The sequence below is a fragment of the Amia ocellicauda genome, chromosome 1, assembly GCF_036373705.1.
Source record: "Amia ocellicauda isolate fAmiCal2 chromosome 1, fAmiCal2.hap1, whole genome shotgun sequence".
NCBI classification, from domain to species: domain Eukaryota; kingdom Metazoa; phylum Chordata; class Actinopteri; order Amiiformes; family Amiidae; genus Amia; species Amia ocellicauda.
Genome location: NC_089850.1, coordinates 56,001,622 through 56,019,121, shown reverse-complemented (window position 1 = coordinate 56,019,121; position 17,500 = coordinate 56,001,622). Strand labels below are relative to the sequence as shown.

The 17,500-nt window shown below is 39.2% G+C and overlaps 2 protein-coding genes across 6 annotated transcripts in view; one reads left to right on the top strand and one right to left on the bottom strand.

Annotated features, from left to right (window-relative positions):
- The window catches only part of scn3b (sodium channel, voltage-gated, type III, beta), a 42,812-nt gene that overhangs the window by 653 nt on the left and 24,659 nt on the right, over nucleotides 1-17,500 (top strand). For 4 of the 5 annotated variants that reach the window (XR_010817444.1, XM_066709923.1, XM_066709915.1 and 1 more), the window contains exons 3-4: nucleotides 171-330; nucleotides 2,980-3,031. The gene's annotated coding sequence lies outside the window, so the exon portion shown is untranslated. Of the gene's footprint in view, nucleotides 1-170; nucleotides 331-2,693; nucleotides 2,836-2,979; nucleotides 3,032-17,500 lie in introns of those variants that run through there. The other variant, XM_066709900.1, reaches the window with a different exon arrangement.
- Nucleotides 1,531-4,986, bottom strand: LOC136753647 (uncharacterized protein CXorf65 homolog). The gene is made up of 6 exons (XM_066709936.1): nucleotides 4,690-4,986; nucleotides 4,306-4,392; nucleotides 3,202-3,318; nucleotides 2,624-2,698; nucleotides 2,435-2,536; nucleotides 1,531-2,102 (listed from the first exon to the last, which is right to left on the bottom strand). Exons 1-6 carry the CDS (start codon nucleotides 4,754-4,756, stop codon nucleotides 2,023-2,025), a joined length of 528 nt encoding a protein of 175 aa, XP_066566033.1. The 5' UTR covers nucleotides 4,757-4,986; the 3' UTR covers nucleotides 1,531-2,022.

Here is a 17,500-nt window from a genome sequence, read left to right as displayed (position 1 = left end):
ATATATATATATATATATATATATAACGCACAGCTGTTTTCTCCTGCCTGTGTTTTTAAAACATGCACTATAACGGGTTTATTCGGACATTTCTGTCACTTGTCTCCAAAGCAACCGCACAACAGTCCTTAACCCCCCCAAAAAACAATAAAGAAACTTTTGTCTTGCAGTTGCACTTTTCTCTCCTGTGTCGCTCTGATGATCTGCATGCACGTTTTGGCTTTGGTTGGCTACACACTACAGCTCCTCACTCGTGGACCTGGATGAGCTGCATGTGTTGAGGAAGCACAACTCTTGGATATCGTAACGTCTTTGCAAACACCTTCTTCAGTAAGTGCATGTTGCTTTTCCTTTTCAGGGATGATTCAAAGTTTATTAGTAGAACTGTCACAGAAATTGCATTATTACAATTATAAGGAAAAGATACGTCGTTGCATATGAACATATTATTATTATTATTATATTACATTTACTTGCATGATGTGTCATGAGTTTGTTTGTTTTATGGACTTTTTTCAAATTGCTAAAACATTACCATTCGAGTGCGTTACTTTTGTGAGCTTTTTTGGTGAGTTGCATGCAACATACTTAGAGTGAAATAAACTTTGCAAACTGATGTTTCTATATAGAATATATATGCATAGAGAGAAAGAGAGAGAAGGGACGGGGGTTGCAATGTGCGCATGTACGATTGACCCACATAAAGAAAATTGATATTTGTGTTGATATTGATATTTGCACTTGCATTTTGTACAGTGTGGTAGTTGAAGGAAATAAAAGTGAGTAGAAGCCTTTGTCTTTAACTTTGCCTTTTCGCAGTGTGCAGTGGCATAGGAGAACACATCGCAAAATAATGTGAATGTGACGAGAGAGGGAAATCGCAACACAAATACCCTATTTAACAATGTGTCCGTCAAAAACAACTGCTGTTACACGCAGTAAAAGCAAACTGATCCAGTATTTAAATGCAACTGCTTTTGCAATATACTCTCTGCCTCTGGAGGCTGGAACTGAGCACCTGTCGGGTGTTTATTGCACTGTTTAAAATCTCGGTTGACATATCACAGCGCTCATCAGAAATGCCTGCCTATGTCTCTGTGTGTACGTTCACTGCTATACCTTCATGGGCGATACTGCTCCGTCAGCATTATCCAGCAGCAAATACTCACTGTTGTTACTCATTTCCTAATAAATCATGTACAGACGTGATTTCTTTGGGGAACTCATAATGTCCCAGGAAACACAAATAAAATAAACTACATTAAAACGTAGGACATGAATTAACGACCTACATACATTCTAAACCTAAAACGACCCATCAATAACAAGTATAATTATAGAAACGTATGGAAAACATGTATGTATTGTTTACAACAAACTAAGTATAAACTGGGTTAACAACCACTCGGATGTTTCCTTTGCAAACTGACAAAACTCATCCATATAAACCCTTAAGTGCAATGATTCATAACACACAACAGCACACCCATAAAGGCATTACTGAAGCTGAAACATGAAATGAGCCCAGACTCCATATAGATTATTTATTCCTATATGTGTTTCTAGGAAGCCAAAGGCCACAAACATGATCTATCATTATCAGGAAACAAATGATTGATTTGTAAGTTCTGGGATACAGTTTTAGACTTTGTAACCAATGTCTGGTACTTAAAAAAAACCGTAAGTATTCTGATAAATCTCATGCAATAATAATAATAATAATAATAATAATAATAATAATAATAATAATAATAATAATAATAAAAAAGAATTACACACATTCAAACATATACGTGATTTTTTGGGGTGTACAGTGGATTCTGAACTGAGCTATTTTACACAGTACAAATGGAATTAAACTAAGAAAAAACATTAATTGAATTTTGGGGAAACAAAATTATGCTGTTATATTAGTTATGTATAAGTCGATCTTTTAAAATTGTATTTACATCAAAATTATGTTTGCATGTCTAGGTATGATACATGTGTATATTTCCTTTTTTCATTTTCCTTTTTCACTTCTTAATCTTTTCTTCCTTGCTTTGTTCGAGAAGATGATTGTCCTGCCGGTTTAACTCTTTGGGGAGAAGAGCTTTCCTTACCTTGGAGATGAGAATGAGAATAAGAATAATAACAGTTTTCTATGTACAAATTATGTTTAATAACTACCTGTGATAGCTCAAATATATTGTTTATGTAAGTCATTTAAAAAAGTTTGAATGAGTCATACACTGACGACCTCATTTGCATAATGCTCTATCTGGATGGAGTGCACAAGTGACAGTATTGATCTATATTTAATAAATAATATCTAGCTAGTTCTGAAAGTGTGTTGGTTTTCACTTGAAAACACACTGTTCCTTAAAACAGAAAGGGTTGCAAATCTGTGAGTGTCTCCTTTATGCTCTGATGGTCAAATGTTCAGGAAACTTACTTTCTGTAGAAGTAATGGATGCTGAGGACGTCATCTTCTGACTGAGTTTCTTTGTCCTGGTTCTGCTCAGCCCCACCCTGGGCTCTTTACTGCTCAGGTTGGCTGTACAGATAATAGAGGTTTCTGAGAACTGCCATTGCGGTGCAAAGAGATTTAAATCAATAAAACAAAAACTATTTTAAGTCCTACCGAGAAACTTGGAGCCGAGGAAGTCCTCGTCTTGTAGTATTGGGGTGTAGACAGGCTGCTGGGAACCAGGAGGTCCTGCCATTGACAATACACTCATTAATAGACAATAGACAAACCATCATGTAATCTGGAGCTGAAGGATTTGGGATTAAGGCTGTTATATGTTAAAGATACAAATCTATAATATAACATGATATAAGAGGAGCAAAAAGGTATTTGTTTTGTCTTTCATTATGGGTATTATCTGGGTTATGAAGTACCAGCTTCATTTGTGGCACAGTTTTTAGTCCTATTTTTAAAGTTAGTTTATTTATTTACTTGCTTGCCTACTTACCTTATTTGTATTTACTTTACAGATCCAGGTTGGCAAACACAGGTTTACACAGAAGGCGAAACTCATGAGCACAGGTAGGTGATGCTGCAGTAAACAACTTTATTCCAAGAAGGTGATGGCTGACCTCTTATGTAAGGGCAATTGATTTACACTGAGATACGTTTCCAGTACAAGATTTCACTCGTGCTTAGTGGGATAGTGACAGCCATACTGAGAGCTGGACGCGTGCAACACTTTTACTCACTGCTGATGCTGACCAGGACGTATTCTCCGCGCTCGCTCAGGAGTTCGGAGGCGCAGCGCTGCTGGTTTGGCAGGAGGTTCTTCACCTGGCCGCTGTCATCTGCCAGATCTATCTCAGCTGTCGGGAGCACCAAACAGATATCAGAGAGGCAATGCAGACTGAAAACAAGGCTGTGTCGTCATATAAAGAATTGCTTACAGGTGGTTCTCCTGAAGGCCTATTTTAAAGGCTGTTAAAAAGGTTGAAAGGGCATTAAAGGTGCTAATAATTCCTTGAGATGTGAAAAACTGGCACTTGCTTCTGATTAAGAAAGTGTCAATTTGATATATTTTTTAAATGGTTTGCAAAAGACCTCACGATCTATATTTGATCTGTGTGAAAATGACTCATAGAGCCCGTACTAAAAATAGCAGGTGGATCCAATGGTGGTTCCCAAGGCAGGGGGTGGATTATTTTAAGCAGCACAAAGAAAATACCTAAGTGCTCCTGGGAGCTATTCAATCAAGGCATCCCCAGCCCCCATGCCTCGCTGATTTCTGTCACTTCATGAGAGAATGCTTAGAAATAAATGCTCTTCCCTAAAAGCTTTGTGGGTGAGGTGTTCAGCGTGCAGGACTATGTAAGAGTTGTCCTGATCGCACATTTACAGTAATGGAGGCTCACAAATTGATGCTTTTAATCGCAGCAAACTAATCAGCTGATTGAGTTGTTCTGCTGAATGAAATAAACCGCATCGGGGCCACTTTGGGAAGGGTGATAAATGGTTCTGCTTCCCAGGACGAATGTTCTGGACTCTTCTACCTTGGCTTTTATGCAGTAGGTTGTCTTTGCTCTTAGCAATGTAGCTTTTCCTTTAGAGGGAAGAACTTTTGTAGCGCCGTACGTTTTTGAATCATAAATCCCCAGCTAAAGCATTCGACTCTCAATTTCTTCCAAATTTTCTAAAGAACTTAAATCCTTGGCTTCATCCATTATGCATTTTCCAATATTTTACATATTACCGTCCACCATATTTCTGTCAGTCTTACTTGTAGTGAGTAAAGCATGTGTGCATTAACAGGTGCATTAACTATTTTGCATTTGTAGAAAGAATGAAAACATTACCTTCGTTTTTACAGTGACATTTTAGCTTAATGCTGTCTAGAAGAAGCACTGTTTTACACTGGATGTTAAACAGAGTCTGTTCATTATCTGGAGGAACAGTAAAAAAAGACAACAAAAAACACATTTAATCACAGTGAGCCGATTTAATCATGGCTGTTTGTTTGTAGTCAGTTCGATTTTGTGATTTAAGCAGCTACTTGTGAAATGTGAATGCCTTTGACTCGTGATTCCTTAAAACACGCAGGCTTTGAAATGATTATTGACTGGACACGACTCAGATATGGATATGATGAAGGAATCATATTTTCAGAAGGTAGACTGAACTGTTAAATTGTGCTCAAAATGTAGAGGCGAGGGGATTGGTTAGGCCTGGAATCTACTCACCCCCATGTAGGACAGTGATGAACATCTCTCCACAGATACGACAGAGCCCTGAAATATCAATTAACATGTAAATACTGTCCGGGCAGATCTCTCTTTCTCTGACGCTCGCCGTTCAACAGCTCTGTACACCGCTGTTGCCAATTGTTGACATTTCCTGTGCAAGACAAGGCTTGTAGAAGGTTTCCTAACAAATCAAGCAGTCCGATTGCTATTGACTCAAGGTGGTGACAGACCAAACGCCACATGACTTATTCAAGAGCTCGAGATCACAGCTGAGTGATTCTTTTGGGCTCTGGAGCTATGATAGAGCAGTGCGATCCTGACCCCCCCACCCACCCACACACACACACAAACACACCCACACACACTACTTCTGGCTGCTGTGCCCCTCTCCTCAGTGTTTGTGCAGGTGAGTGTGCAAGGCTACCTGTGAAAAGGCTGAATGTCTACCTGTGAACAGGTCACAGGACTGAATTGTGCCTTTCCTGTAGCTTCTGTTATATTCATGCTTTGATAATGTGATGCTTTCAAGTCATCACAAAGAATTAGGATTTGAAAAGAACATTATTTGGTTCATAAATGTAATTACATCAGTACATATATTACAATATTAGAGTATGCATACAGTCTTTTTTGTTTAGGCTTTGTTTTATGTTGATTTATTTATTTGTGTATGTATTGTTTAATTTCAGCTAGATATTGTTTTTCTTCTTGAATTACAAGTATTATTTATTCATGTCTGCCCATATGTTCCATGCATATCATTGTGGGATAGTTTTACCCCCCTATGGAACATGTTTTGGTATATAGTGCCGGGAACGCATACATGTAACGGATCTAACAATTCACAATTAATTCCTCCAGTATTATTTTGATGTAGTATTCCATAAAGATAATAAACTGGTTTAAAATAAAACCAAGGGTTTTTTTCTTTTCATTTTGATTTAGTGCCAAAGATTCCCCACAATCTAAACGTTAACAATCTGTCCATGATCACTTCAGCTTGTCGGGGCAGATGCTTTGCAGTCTGTTAATAGGAGAATATACAAATTACAAGCACAGAACAAATTGAAGAGAGTCGGTGTGGGGAAATTCTGTGTTATAGACAAAAAGTACACAGCTGTTTTATTTACCCAATCCAAACACAGAAGACATTGTAGATTTGCCAGCTGGGTCACGTGACTTCAACTCAAGGCTGTCATTTTTGTCTTCTTTTCATTTTTCCATTTTTAATAAACTTGCAGTTCTCAGTGGCCACCACTTGAGGGAACAGGATGCTTATTTATGACATATCTGGATGGGGGGGGGACCTAATACTTTACAAAGTTATCGATTATGTTACAGTACAGTACACATAGGTACTGTCATTATTATTAATTAAATCTGTGCTTCATAGTTTGACCCTCAACACAATATACTATTTTATTTCTGCAATTGTTTTGAGCGAATGCTTTTGTAACCATACGGTAGCCAGAAGCTGTTTGTGTGAAATGAATTGTAGGATTGCTTCCACAATCCAGTGGATCAGCTCTGGGGCCTCGACTTGAACAATGTAGGTCACAACACAGACTTCTAGAGCTAATAATATCCACTGCCGAAATCAGGAATATACCGGACTAGAAAACACGCATTGAATCCACGAGCTCTTATTAAAGCACAATACAAATAATTCAATGTTTCAGTTTTCATCTAATATCACATATATTTTCTGACGAGGTTTTTATGAACTTTTATATGTTTATTGTTAGGAAGGAAAAACTCACACAGGGTTGTTTCATGCGGGAAAAATCCATTGTTGCTGAAGTAGACATCATTTGATGATGGGGGGGGATAGTCGTGTATAATCCCTAATGGCTCTTGCTAGACACATTGGACAGGCTGTGATTGGTGCTGGTGTTTTTCTTTCAGCCGGTCTGCCTGCAACTTTTAATCTTACTTGTCATTGAGTGGTCTGTCATTTCTCATTGGAGTTGCCATTGTTTCCTCACAGAAGTGGCACCGAGCAAACCTACCTGCCTATACAAGACACGCCGGTCCCACGGTGTGCGTATCTTCGCATCTGACACTGAGGAATCATCCCGCTGCCGACATAAATAAAATAAACAAATGAACACGTCAATGTCTCTTTGTTCTCAAGCGACATAGCCTAGTAAATCATTCTCAGACAGCAGGCTCAGATAGGGAATTTCCTGAAATAAAAGAGCGTATGTATAATTCTTTTGTGGTTGTATGTTTCTGGACAGTTTGTTGAGAATGCATTTTTCCATCTGTTCATTGTTCTTCTTAATATTATTCCATCTGCACTACTGACAGTACAGGGACCCTTGGGGCTACATGTGTGACACGGGGTCTAGGACTGTTGTTAACACACACAAGTTACGTAGATGATTTGTGTAATGTTTCTTGTCATGCCTGCCCGTGTCGTATCTGATGTAGTGTATCCGTAGGCGTATAGAGACCAATCTGTGTTCCAGTCTGTTCTGGTCAAAACCTGCTTCTGAAATCATTTGAAACATAATTTTTGTCCACAGATACCATGTTAACATTGATACAATCATCTCAAAATGGACATTTAAAAGGAAGCTTGTGGTAAAACATCAACACAAAACAAAGTGGTCCTGATTTCTCTGGGTGGGGCATCACTTTCTCACTCATTGCTCTCAACACCCTAGTTTACATAAAATATAAACATAATCTGATGTGTTTCCATTAAGCTGGTAGTGTTAATAACACATGAAAAGTAGCTCTTAGGGATAATGGAAGCGCTGTGACGACAGAACGCAGTTATGATAAGCAGTGCATTAGTAAGACTGGTTTCCGAGTCTGTTAAAAGGTAGCAGACAGGAATAGACATGCATTAAGATTATTATCTGCCACTACTCCATCAACCACTGAATGCAGGCAAGTGCCGGTTTCTGTGCTGTCCAGCGTTGCTCATACAGTGCGTTACAACAGCATCATTGGTTCAATCAACGAAACTTCTTAACGAGCAAAAGAAACTCATTATCATATCATGTTACCATCTATTCATGGATATTGGATATTGACTTTTGAGAGCTCATTTGCTTGTTTGTGGATGTGTTCTTTGTACATGTTTTAGTAGTCCAGTAGTGTGTGTGTGTGTGTGTGTATTCATATAATTGGAATAAATGCATAAGGGGTGTTCAATGGTGGACGCATTGTTACGAATCATATATGTTTGTGATCTCCAAGAAGGACTGTGTTTGTGTGGAAAGATACACTTTCAGACGGCAATCTCCACATCCTCTACCCCGTACGCAGATCCTTCCAGCTCTTTTGTGTTGGTTTTTATCCGCCAACCCACAGTGCGGTTTATTTTTGGTAGGTGAGTACGACTGCCTCTCGGTTGCTGTGGCAACAGTGCAGTCTCCTGGATGCCGTGATGGCAGGGCCGTAATGGCCGAGCCGTGATGGCAGGGCCGTGATGGCAGGGCTCCCGGCTCTCCAGGGCTGCGCTGGACCGGGCCTGCGCCGATCGCCGGTCCCCTCAGTCAGACACGCGCTGTGTCATGTGTGTGGAAGTGTAAACCTATAGATGAGGATATACACTCACCTAAAGGATTATTAGGAACACCTGTTCAATTTCTCATTAATGCAATTATCTAACCAACCAATCACATGGCAGTTGCTTCAATGCATTTAGGGGTGTGGTCCTGGTCAAGACAATCTCCTGAACTCCAAACTGAATGTCTGAATGTGAAAGAAAGGTGATTTAAGCAATTTTGAGCGTGGCACGGTCTGAGTATTTCACAGTCTGCTCAGTTACTGGGATTTTCACGTACAACCATTTCTAGGGTTTACAAAGAATGGTGTGAAAAGGGAAAAACATCCAGTATGTGGCAGTCCTGTGGGCGAAAATGCCTTGTTGATGCTAGAGGTCAGAGGAGAATGGGCCGACTGATTCAAGCTGATAGAAGAGCAACTTTGACTGAAATAACCACTCGTTACAACCGAGGTATGCAGCAAAGCATTTGTGAAGCCACAACACGTACAACCTTGAGCCGGATAGGCTACAACAGCACAAGACCCCACCGGGTACCACTCATCTCCACTACAAATAGGAAAAAGAGGCTACAATTTGCACAAGCTCACCAAAATTGGACAGTTGCCTGGTCTGATGAGTCTCGATTTCTGTTGAGACATTCAGATGGTAGAGTCAGAATTAGGCGTAAACAGAATGAGAACATGGATCCATCATGCCTTGTTACCACTGTGCAGGCTGGTGGTGGTGGTGTAATGGTGTGGGGGATGTTTTCTTGGCACACTTTAGGCCCCTTAGTGCCAATTGGGCATCGTTTAAATGCCACGGCCTACCTGAGCATTGTTTCTGACCATGTCCATCCCTTTATGACCACCATGTACCCATCCTCTGATGGCTACTTCCAGCAGGATAATGCACCATGTCACAAAGGTCGAATCATTTCAAATTGGTTTCTTGAACATGACAATGAGTTCACTGTACTAAACTGGCCCCCACAGTCACCAGATCTCAACCCAATAGAGCATCTTTGGGATGTGGTGGAACGGGAGCTTCGTGCCCTGGATGTGCATCCCACAAATCTCCATCAACTGCAAGATGCTATCCTATCAATATGGGCCAACATTTCTAAAGAATGCTTTCAGCACCTTGTTGAATCAATGCCACATAGAATTAAGGCAGTTCTGAAGGCGAAAGGGGGTCAAACACAGTATTAGTATGGTGTTCCTAATAATCCTTTAGGTGAGTGTATATCAATCAGTCAGGTACTTTGTTACACTGTTGTGTACACTCACATTTTTCATTCTTATGAAGCAATGTTGCCTGGCCAAAATCTTTCAATCGTTAAAGAGCAAAGGTGTAAAACTGATCATTTCAAGTGGCTCTCCAAACTAACTTTTCCACATTTCATCGTGTTATAACATGACATCGGAATGGATTTAATCAGGAGTTTTTGCCGCTGATCAACACAGAAAATGTCCATAATGTCAAAGTGAAAAATATCATCTCCTGATTAAATCCATTCTGATTTCATGTTGTAACACAATGAGAGGTCCAAGGAGGGTGAACACTTTTGACTATATGCAGACTTTTAGTATGGATAAGTTTGTGTGTGTGACAAAATTGGAGTTGAGTTCACATATGTGTGAGGGAAATTGTTAACTCTCTAATTCATGGATAATGAATCTTGTAAATATATAGTATTATTTTCACAGTTCACAGTATTCTTGGTCCATGGGTGCTTGTTACTATTTTTACTATTTTGTATCAGCACAGCTTCAGGTTTTATTTATTTTATTTATTCATTTATAAAAAACAAAATAGCCCCTACTGATGTTTAGTTTCTTTTTTAATTGATTGATTAGCAGCATGTATGTTTTATCATCATGCATTTGGCAGAGAGGGTCATGTGAAGATGAAATTGCCTGTGTTTTCCAAACTGTTTGAGAGAAGTGTGACTCATTGAGCTGAAAGCATTGAGAGATGCATGATCTGCAGGTCTTCATGTTGAAGAATACGCCACACACAGATTAATATATTTCAGTAAGGATTAGATTTTTAGAAGCCTTTTTTCTTCAGGATCTATGAAGTTTGAAATGTAATTCAGAAAAGTTCACTTCTTGCATTTAAGTACATTGAAATGTATATGATCACAGCAGGGCTGTAGCAGATTGAGCTGACAGCCTTGAGCACTATCGGCCCATCTGTCTTTGGCCTCAAGCTCTCCAGCCTCCAGTTCTGACAGAGAAGCAGCCGTCTTCTCACGGACAGGCAGCTCCTCCAGCAAAAACGTGCTGCTCAGAGCAAACAGACACATTATTACCTAAATGATCAGATAAATACTCCCAGGGTATTGAGTTGCATTAAAATAATATCAGCAGGTACAGTACGTCTGCTTGTACCTCTTCCCTGGCAATTTAAACATCAGGGATTATACTCTGTGATTCATTCTAACCAGCTTCAGTTTATCAGGCTTTCTGTGTTCACTACAGAAAATATATAACAAAACTGTATTTAATAAATACATTCTAACATATATTCTCACATGAACATGTGAGAAAGCCAATTAATAACAATCAATCTTGCATTATTACCTCATCTCGGTTCTTTATTTATGCATGTATTTATTTTACATGTGTTATTTTCTTAAGTGAACTAATTATTTGAATTGTACGGTTATTTCCATGTATTTATCAGTTGCTAATGGAAAGCTAGGAATGCACATACACATACAGTACTGTGCAAAAGTTTTAGGCAGGTGTGAAAAAATGCTGTATAGTAAAAATGCTTTCAAAAATACACGTTAATAGATTATATTTATCAGTTAACTAAATGCAAAGTGAGTGAACAGAAGAAAAATCTACATCAAATCCATATTTGGTGTGACCACCCTTTGCCTTCAAAACAGCATCAATTCATCTAGGTACACCTGCACACTGTTTTTAAGGAACTCGGCAGGTAGGTTGGCCCAAACATCTTGGAGAACTAACCACAGTTCTTCTGTGGATTTAGGCAGCCTCAGTTGCTTCTCTCTCTTCATGTAATCCCAGACAGATGATGTTGATGTTGAGATCAGGGCTCTGTGGGGTCCATACCATCACTTCCAGGACTCCTTGTCCTTCATTACGCTGAAGATAGTTCTTAATGACTGTCGCTGTATGTTTGGGGTCGTTGTCATGATGCAGAATAAATTTGGGGCCAATCAGATGCCTCCCTGATGGTATTGCATGATGGATATGTATCTGCCTGTACTTCTCAGCATTGAAGAGACCATTCATTTTGACCAAATCCCCAACTCCATTTGCAGAAATGCAGCCCCAAACTTGCAAGGAACCTCCACCATGCTTCACTGTTGTCTGCAGACACTCATTCGTGTACCGCTCTCCAGCCCTTCAGTGAACAAACTGCCTTCTGCTACAGCCAGATATTTCAAATTATGACTCATCAGTCCAGAGCACCTGCTGCCATTTTTCTGCACCCCGGTTCCTGTGTTTTCATGCATAGTTGAGTTGCTTGGCCTTGTTGCCACGTTGGAGGTATGGCTTTTTGGTCGCAAGTCTTCCATGAAGGCCACTTCTAACCAGACTTCTCCGGACAGTAGATGGGTGTACCAGGGTCCCACTGTTTTCTGCCAATTCTCAGCTGATGGCACTGCTGGACATCTTCCGATTGCGAAGGGAAGTAAGCATGATGTGTCTTTCATCTGCTGCAGTAAGTTTCCATGGTCGACCACTGCGTCTACGGTCCTCAACGTTGCCTGTTTCTTTGTGCTTCAGAGCTTGGACAGCACATCTGGAAACCCCTGTCTGCCTTGAAATATCTGCCTGGGAGAGAGCTTGCTGATGCAGTATAACTACCTTGTGTCTTGTTGCTGTGCTCAGTCTTGCCATGGTGTATGACTTTTGACAGGAAACTGTATTCAGCAGCCTCACCTTGTTAGCTGAGTTTGGCTGTTCCTCACACAGTTTTATTCCTCCTACACAGCTGTTTCTGTTTCAGTTAATGATTGTGTTTCAACCTACATATTGAATTGATGATCATTAGCACCTGTATGGTATAATTGTTTAATCATACACCTGACTATATGCCTACAAAATCCCTGACTTTGTGCAAGTGTACCTAGAAGAATTGATGCAGTTTTGAAAGCAAAGGGTGGTCACACCAAATATGGATTTCATGTAGATTTTCACACCTGCCTAAAGCTTTTGCACAGTACTGTATGTGGTGGTCGAAGATTGTAGTTGCACATCTCTGCACTGTATTCACTGCCAATCATGATACATAATTAATGGATTGATCTAGTTCTGCCTATTCTAATGCAGGGCCTTGATCCAAAAAAAGTCAGTCAATAACTTAATTATACACACTGCCATAACACTGTTTGTTTGCCCTAAAGGATATTGAGATTATGATAAATATAAATAAATTATATACATGTATGTATGTATGTATCTAAATAAAATTAGTTGATATATCATAATTGATATGCAATACTGTGAGGAACATCATATTTTGAGTTGAATTAATACAAAATCTAAATTACTTTTTGTGTGATTTATTTCTGGTCCCAACTTGTTAGGTTTATGTGTAAAACTTAATTATACCAAATGAGCCTGTGACCCATTTAAATGTAATGCAAAGGCTGTTGGTCTGGGAGCAAGATTGTACTTGATTTCAGTAGTGTCTCTAATATTCGTTTATGTATTGTATGTGTTGTAAAATGTACGTATTTATTTTGTTAGTGGGTTTTCAGAAGGCATTATACATTGAACAGCACAATTTAATAGTCAATTTTCTAATAATTACACCCTTGGAATGTCTCAATAAAATCGTGGAATCTCAGTGCTTCAGTCTGAGCACTGCAATGTAAATAAGACAATATGCAAAGGTTCGTGTTATTTGAGCATTTCTCTGCGATTCACCATTTTACCAGCATGGGGAGCATTTTATAAATCAACTCGGAAATATCTTCACAACTTAAAGTGAGGGACACCGTTGTTAAGTGTGTCAAAGACGTTTTCAAAGTTATAACTGTACCTTCCTGTCCAAATTAAGATTCCGTAAAGAAGGAACTACATATAAATAAATCATTAAAAAAATATATTGCAATATATCTGATGCCAGCATATTGACAATGGGAATATGTTGTCAGCTGAGCTATGTGCTTAAGTAAAGGTTGTCATTGATTGACTGAATATTGCAGCACATTTGAAGCATGTTTGGCAAAACGTACACTTTTGTTTTCTAAATGTATCACATCCCCAGGTCTTCCTCTACACAACAGGAGAAGCAGCACACATTGTGTTGTCGTGTGTAGCTGTGTGCATTCAGTCACTGTACTGCGATGAGTTTAAGTATGGGATTATGTCATGTTGAGGTCAAAGGACAGGGATGTCACACCATCTGGATTATCCTTTACCTCTGTAAGGGGTCACTCTGAAGACGCCCCAGTACCGCCACATGTTATCCCTGGATTTAATGCGCCAATGAAAGAAAACAATCCAACAAAATATAACTAATGAACATCAAGCATTATGTTGTGTAGTTTTTGTAGTCTGATTTACATTCTGTTTAATGTTAAATGGTTAGGTGGGCACTGCACATTGACATGCACTGTGTTGTTGTGGTTGCTGTGTGTATAAGTGTGGGTTACATTTTTTCAGGAATGATTGACTGTGCAGTGTAGTGTAAAAGGTTTTAATTCATATCCTTTGGAGTGCAAGTGTATTTTTGCTTAGGTTATGGGTTTCTGACTAATTGGTGCTGTATTGTTTCTTCTGTTTGATTTTAGTTGTATTGTTATTTCAGAAGTTTAATTAATCTAGTGAGTTTCTAGTGAAGTTTGTGAAAGTGTGGTTTATACCTGTCCTACAATTCAGACTGAAGACCGATCCTTTCATTTGGTGAGGTTTCTTGCTGATTTTTTATGATTTTGATTGACCTTTTGCTTATCTAAAGACATTGCCACGTCCACCGACTTAATATGAACTGATATTAATGGGAATATCTTTATCCCAACCCACAGTAATCATGCCACTCTGAGCTGCAGCTGCTTTGTGGGAAACAGGTGAAATGACAACAAGGCCTGCTCTGTCCTTCCCCAGCTGGATGTACCGTTTAAAATTAAGTACGTGGTTAAAACCGAGGCACAGTAATCTGCAGGTGTGACACTGCGGGGTACTGTTTCTTTCTGAAGTAGCCAGGTGTTGATTCTTTTCTTCCGCCCTAGAAAACTGCCTTTTATTTTAGGGAGAGAGACTCTGCAGAACTGTATTGTTGTATTGAAATACATCAACAGTTATAAGTGGCCTTCTTTAGAAATATTTTCTTGCAACTTAAGTCTCTCTAAAGCTTTATTATGGCTTATGGTTTGCGAAAATGCACTGGTAAGTTACATGATATTCAGACACAAACACAGAATGTATCTATACATTACTCATATGGCAAGCCAAATTATCATTTGGAGATGTCTCTAAATGCATTTCAAGATATCTTCAAATATTTTGAGATATCTCTAAATCATTTAAAGATATCTTTAAATGATTTAGAGATATCTGCAAACCATTTAGAGATATCTAAATAAAGTGCTTTTTACAGATATCTCTAAATGATTTGAAGATATATTTAAATGATTTAGAGATATCTGCAAATAATTTAGAGATATTTACAAATTACTTCCTGTATTTTAGCTGAGATTATCACTTGCTGTTTACTCATTCAGTTACATAGAAATTAATTAACAAGTTAACAAGAAGTGATAATCTTGGGCTACATACAGGAAGTAATTTGAAGATATCTCAAAATGATTTAGAGATATTGTTAAATGATCAGGAAGTAATTTGTAGATATCTCTAAATGATTTGCAGATATCTCTAAATCATATAAAGATATCTTCAAATAATTTAGAGATATCTGCAAACCATTTAGAGATATCTCTAAATGTACTTTTAAATGAGATATATTTCAATGATTTGCAGATATCTCTAATTGATTTGCAGATATCTTTAAATGATTTAGAGATATCTCTGAATGATAATTTGGCTTGCCATATACTCATAGCTTAAATTCTATATATATATTGCATGTTTGTATCTACCTTCCGTGAGCAGGTGATGTTCTCCTAAGCGTCCCTAGGGATGGAAGTGCCCATTCCCTCATCCCAGTGCTGCTGTCTGGCTGATCAATGTCTGTGCAGCGCATTGCTGACATTGCAAACGTCTGCTGTTGGTGATTCATTAGACAAGTTTAAGATGTCTTGGATGTTGAGATAAATACATCTTTTACATGGATAGGAAGTGTCCACAGCGAGCCTCATCAGTCACACGATTCATGCAAAGTAAAGTCGAAAAACTTTTCAGTAAACAGCTCATTCTATCAGCGTGTTCATTTAATAAATATAGTGGTTTTACTTGAATCCAGTGATGCCCAGCTCAGTCAGATATTGCACCTGTTTGGGATTGTTTCTATATTGCCCCTATTAGTCAACAGCGCTGATGAATTCTGTGTTCGCTGCCTGAGAAATGGTCAATGCCTGCAAGTGACCACTGCTGCCAACCACAAGACATTGTCTCCTGCATCCTCCAATCACAGCCACTTCCCCTGACCTTGTCTTCAGTTACTACATTGTACAATCATCTCATCAGCATTTTATGGGCTCTGCGCTACATTTGTCCACTTACCCCTGCCTCTGGAAATATATCTACCACCAATTAATTGCAATCATTTCGCCATCATTAGTCACGTGATAATGCTTTTTAGTTTCTTCCTATTCTGCTTTTGATGCAGATATGTTCTGTTGTCTCAGACTCATGTTGACATTACAGTAAGCATGGGTTATGAATTGAGTCTGTCATTTGAACCTTGTCAATTCATTAAAATAGCATAGGCAAGGACCCTGAATGCAGCTTTTTAAAGATATATCACCTTGAGCTGTCACAAGCTAAATAATAAGGAGCCAATGAAGTGTACGTTGTGACACGGTCAGAGTGTCTCAGTGATTACTGCACTGCATCACTCACCAACAAGTCACTGTCTGCCATATGAAGATAGCAAACCATAGAAGTTATTACTTAAGAATATTCCCCTTCTTTGCAGTTATGTTCATTTGTGAAAATATTTTAACTTAAACACTGAAAATAAGCTGTTTTGTTACACTATAATTAATATACAGTGAGGGAAAAAAGTATTTGATCCCCTGCTGATTTTGTACGTTTGCCCACTGACAAAGAAATGATCAGTCTATAATTTTAATGGTAGGTGTATTTTAACAGTGAGAGACAGAATAACAGCAAAAAAAATCCAGAAAAACGCATTTCAAGTTATAAAAGTTATACATTGATTTGCATGTTAATGAGGGAAATAAGTATTTGATCCCCTATCAATCAGCAAGATTTCTGGCTCCCAGGTGTCTTTTATACAGGTAACGAGTTGAGATTAGGAGCACTCAAGTGCTCCTAATCTCAGCTCGTTACCTGTATAAAAGACACCTGTCCACAGAAGGAATCAAACAATCAGATTCCAAACTCTCCACCATGGCCAAGACCAAAGAGCTGTCCAAGGATGTCAGGGACAAGATTGTAGACCTACACAAGGCTGGAATGGGCTACAAGACCATCGCCAAGCAGCTTGATGAGAAGGTGACAACAGTTGGTGCGATTATTCGCAAATGGAAGAAACACTAAATAACTGTCAGTCTCCCTCAGTCTGGGGCTCCATGCAAGATCTCACCTCGTGGAGTTTCAATGATCATGAGAACGGTGAGGAATCAGCCCAGAACTACACGGGAGGATCTTGTTAATGATCTCAAGGCAGCTGGGACCATAGTCACCAAGAAAACAATTGGTAACACACTACGCCGTGAAGGACTGAAATCCTGCAGCGCCTGCAAGGCCCCCCTATTCAAGAAAGCACCTGTACAGGCCCGTCTGAAGTTTGCCAATGAACATCTGAATGATTCAGAGGAGAACTAGGTGAAAGTGTTGTGGTCAGATGAGACCAAAATCGAGCTCTTTGGCATCAACTCAACTCGCCGTGTTTGGAGGTGGAGGAATGACCCCAAGAACACCATCCCCACCGTCAAACATGGAGGTGGAAACATTATGCTTTGGGGGTGTTTTTCTGCTAAGGGGACAGGACAACTGCACCGCATCAAAGGGACGATGGACGGGGCCATGTACCGTCAAATCTTGGGTGAGAACCTCCTTCCCTCAGCCAGGGCATTGAAAATGTGTCATGGATGGGTATTCCAGCATGACAATGACCCAAAACACACAGCCAAGGCAACAAAGGAGTGGCTCAAGAAGAAGCACATTA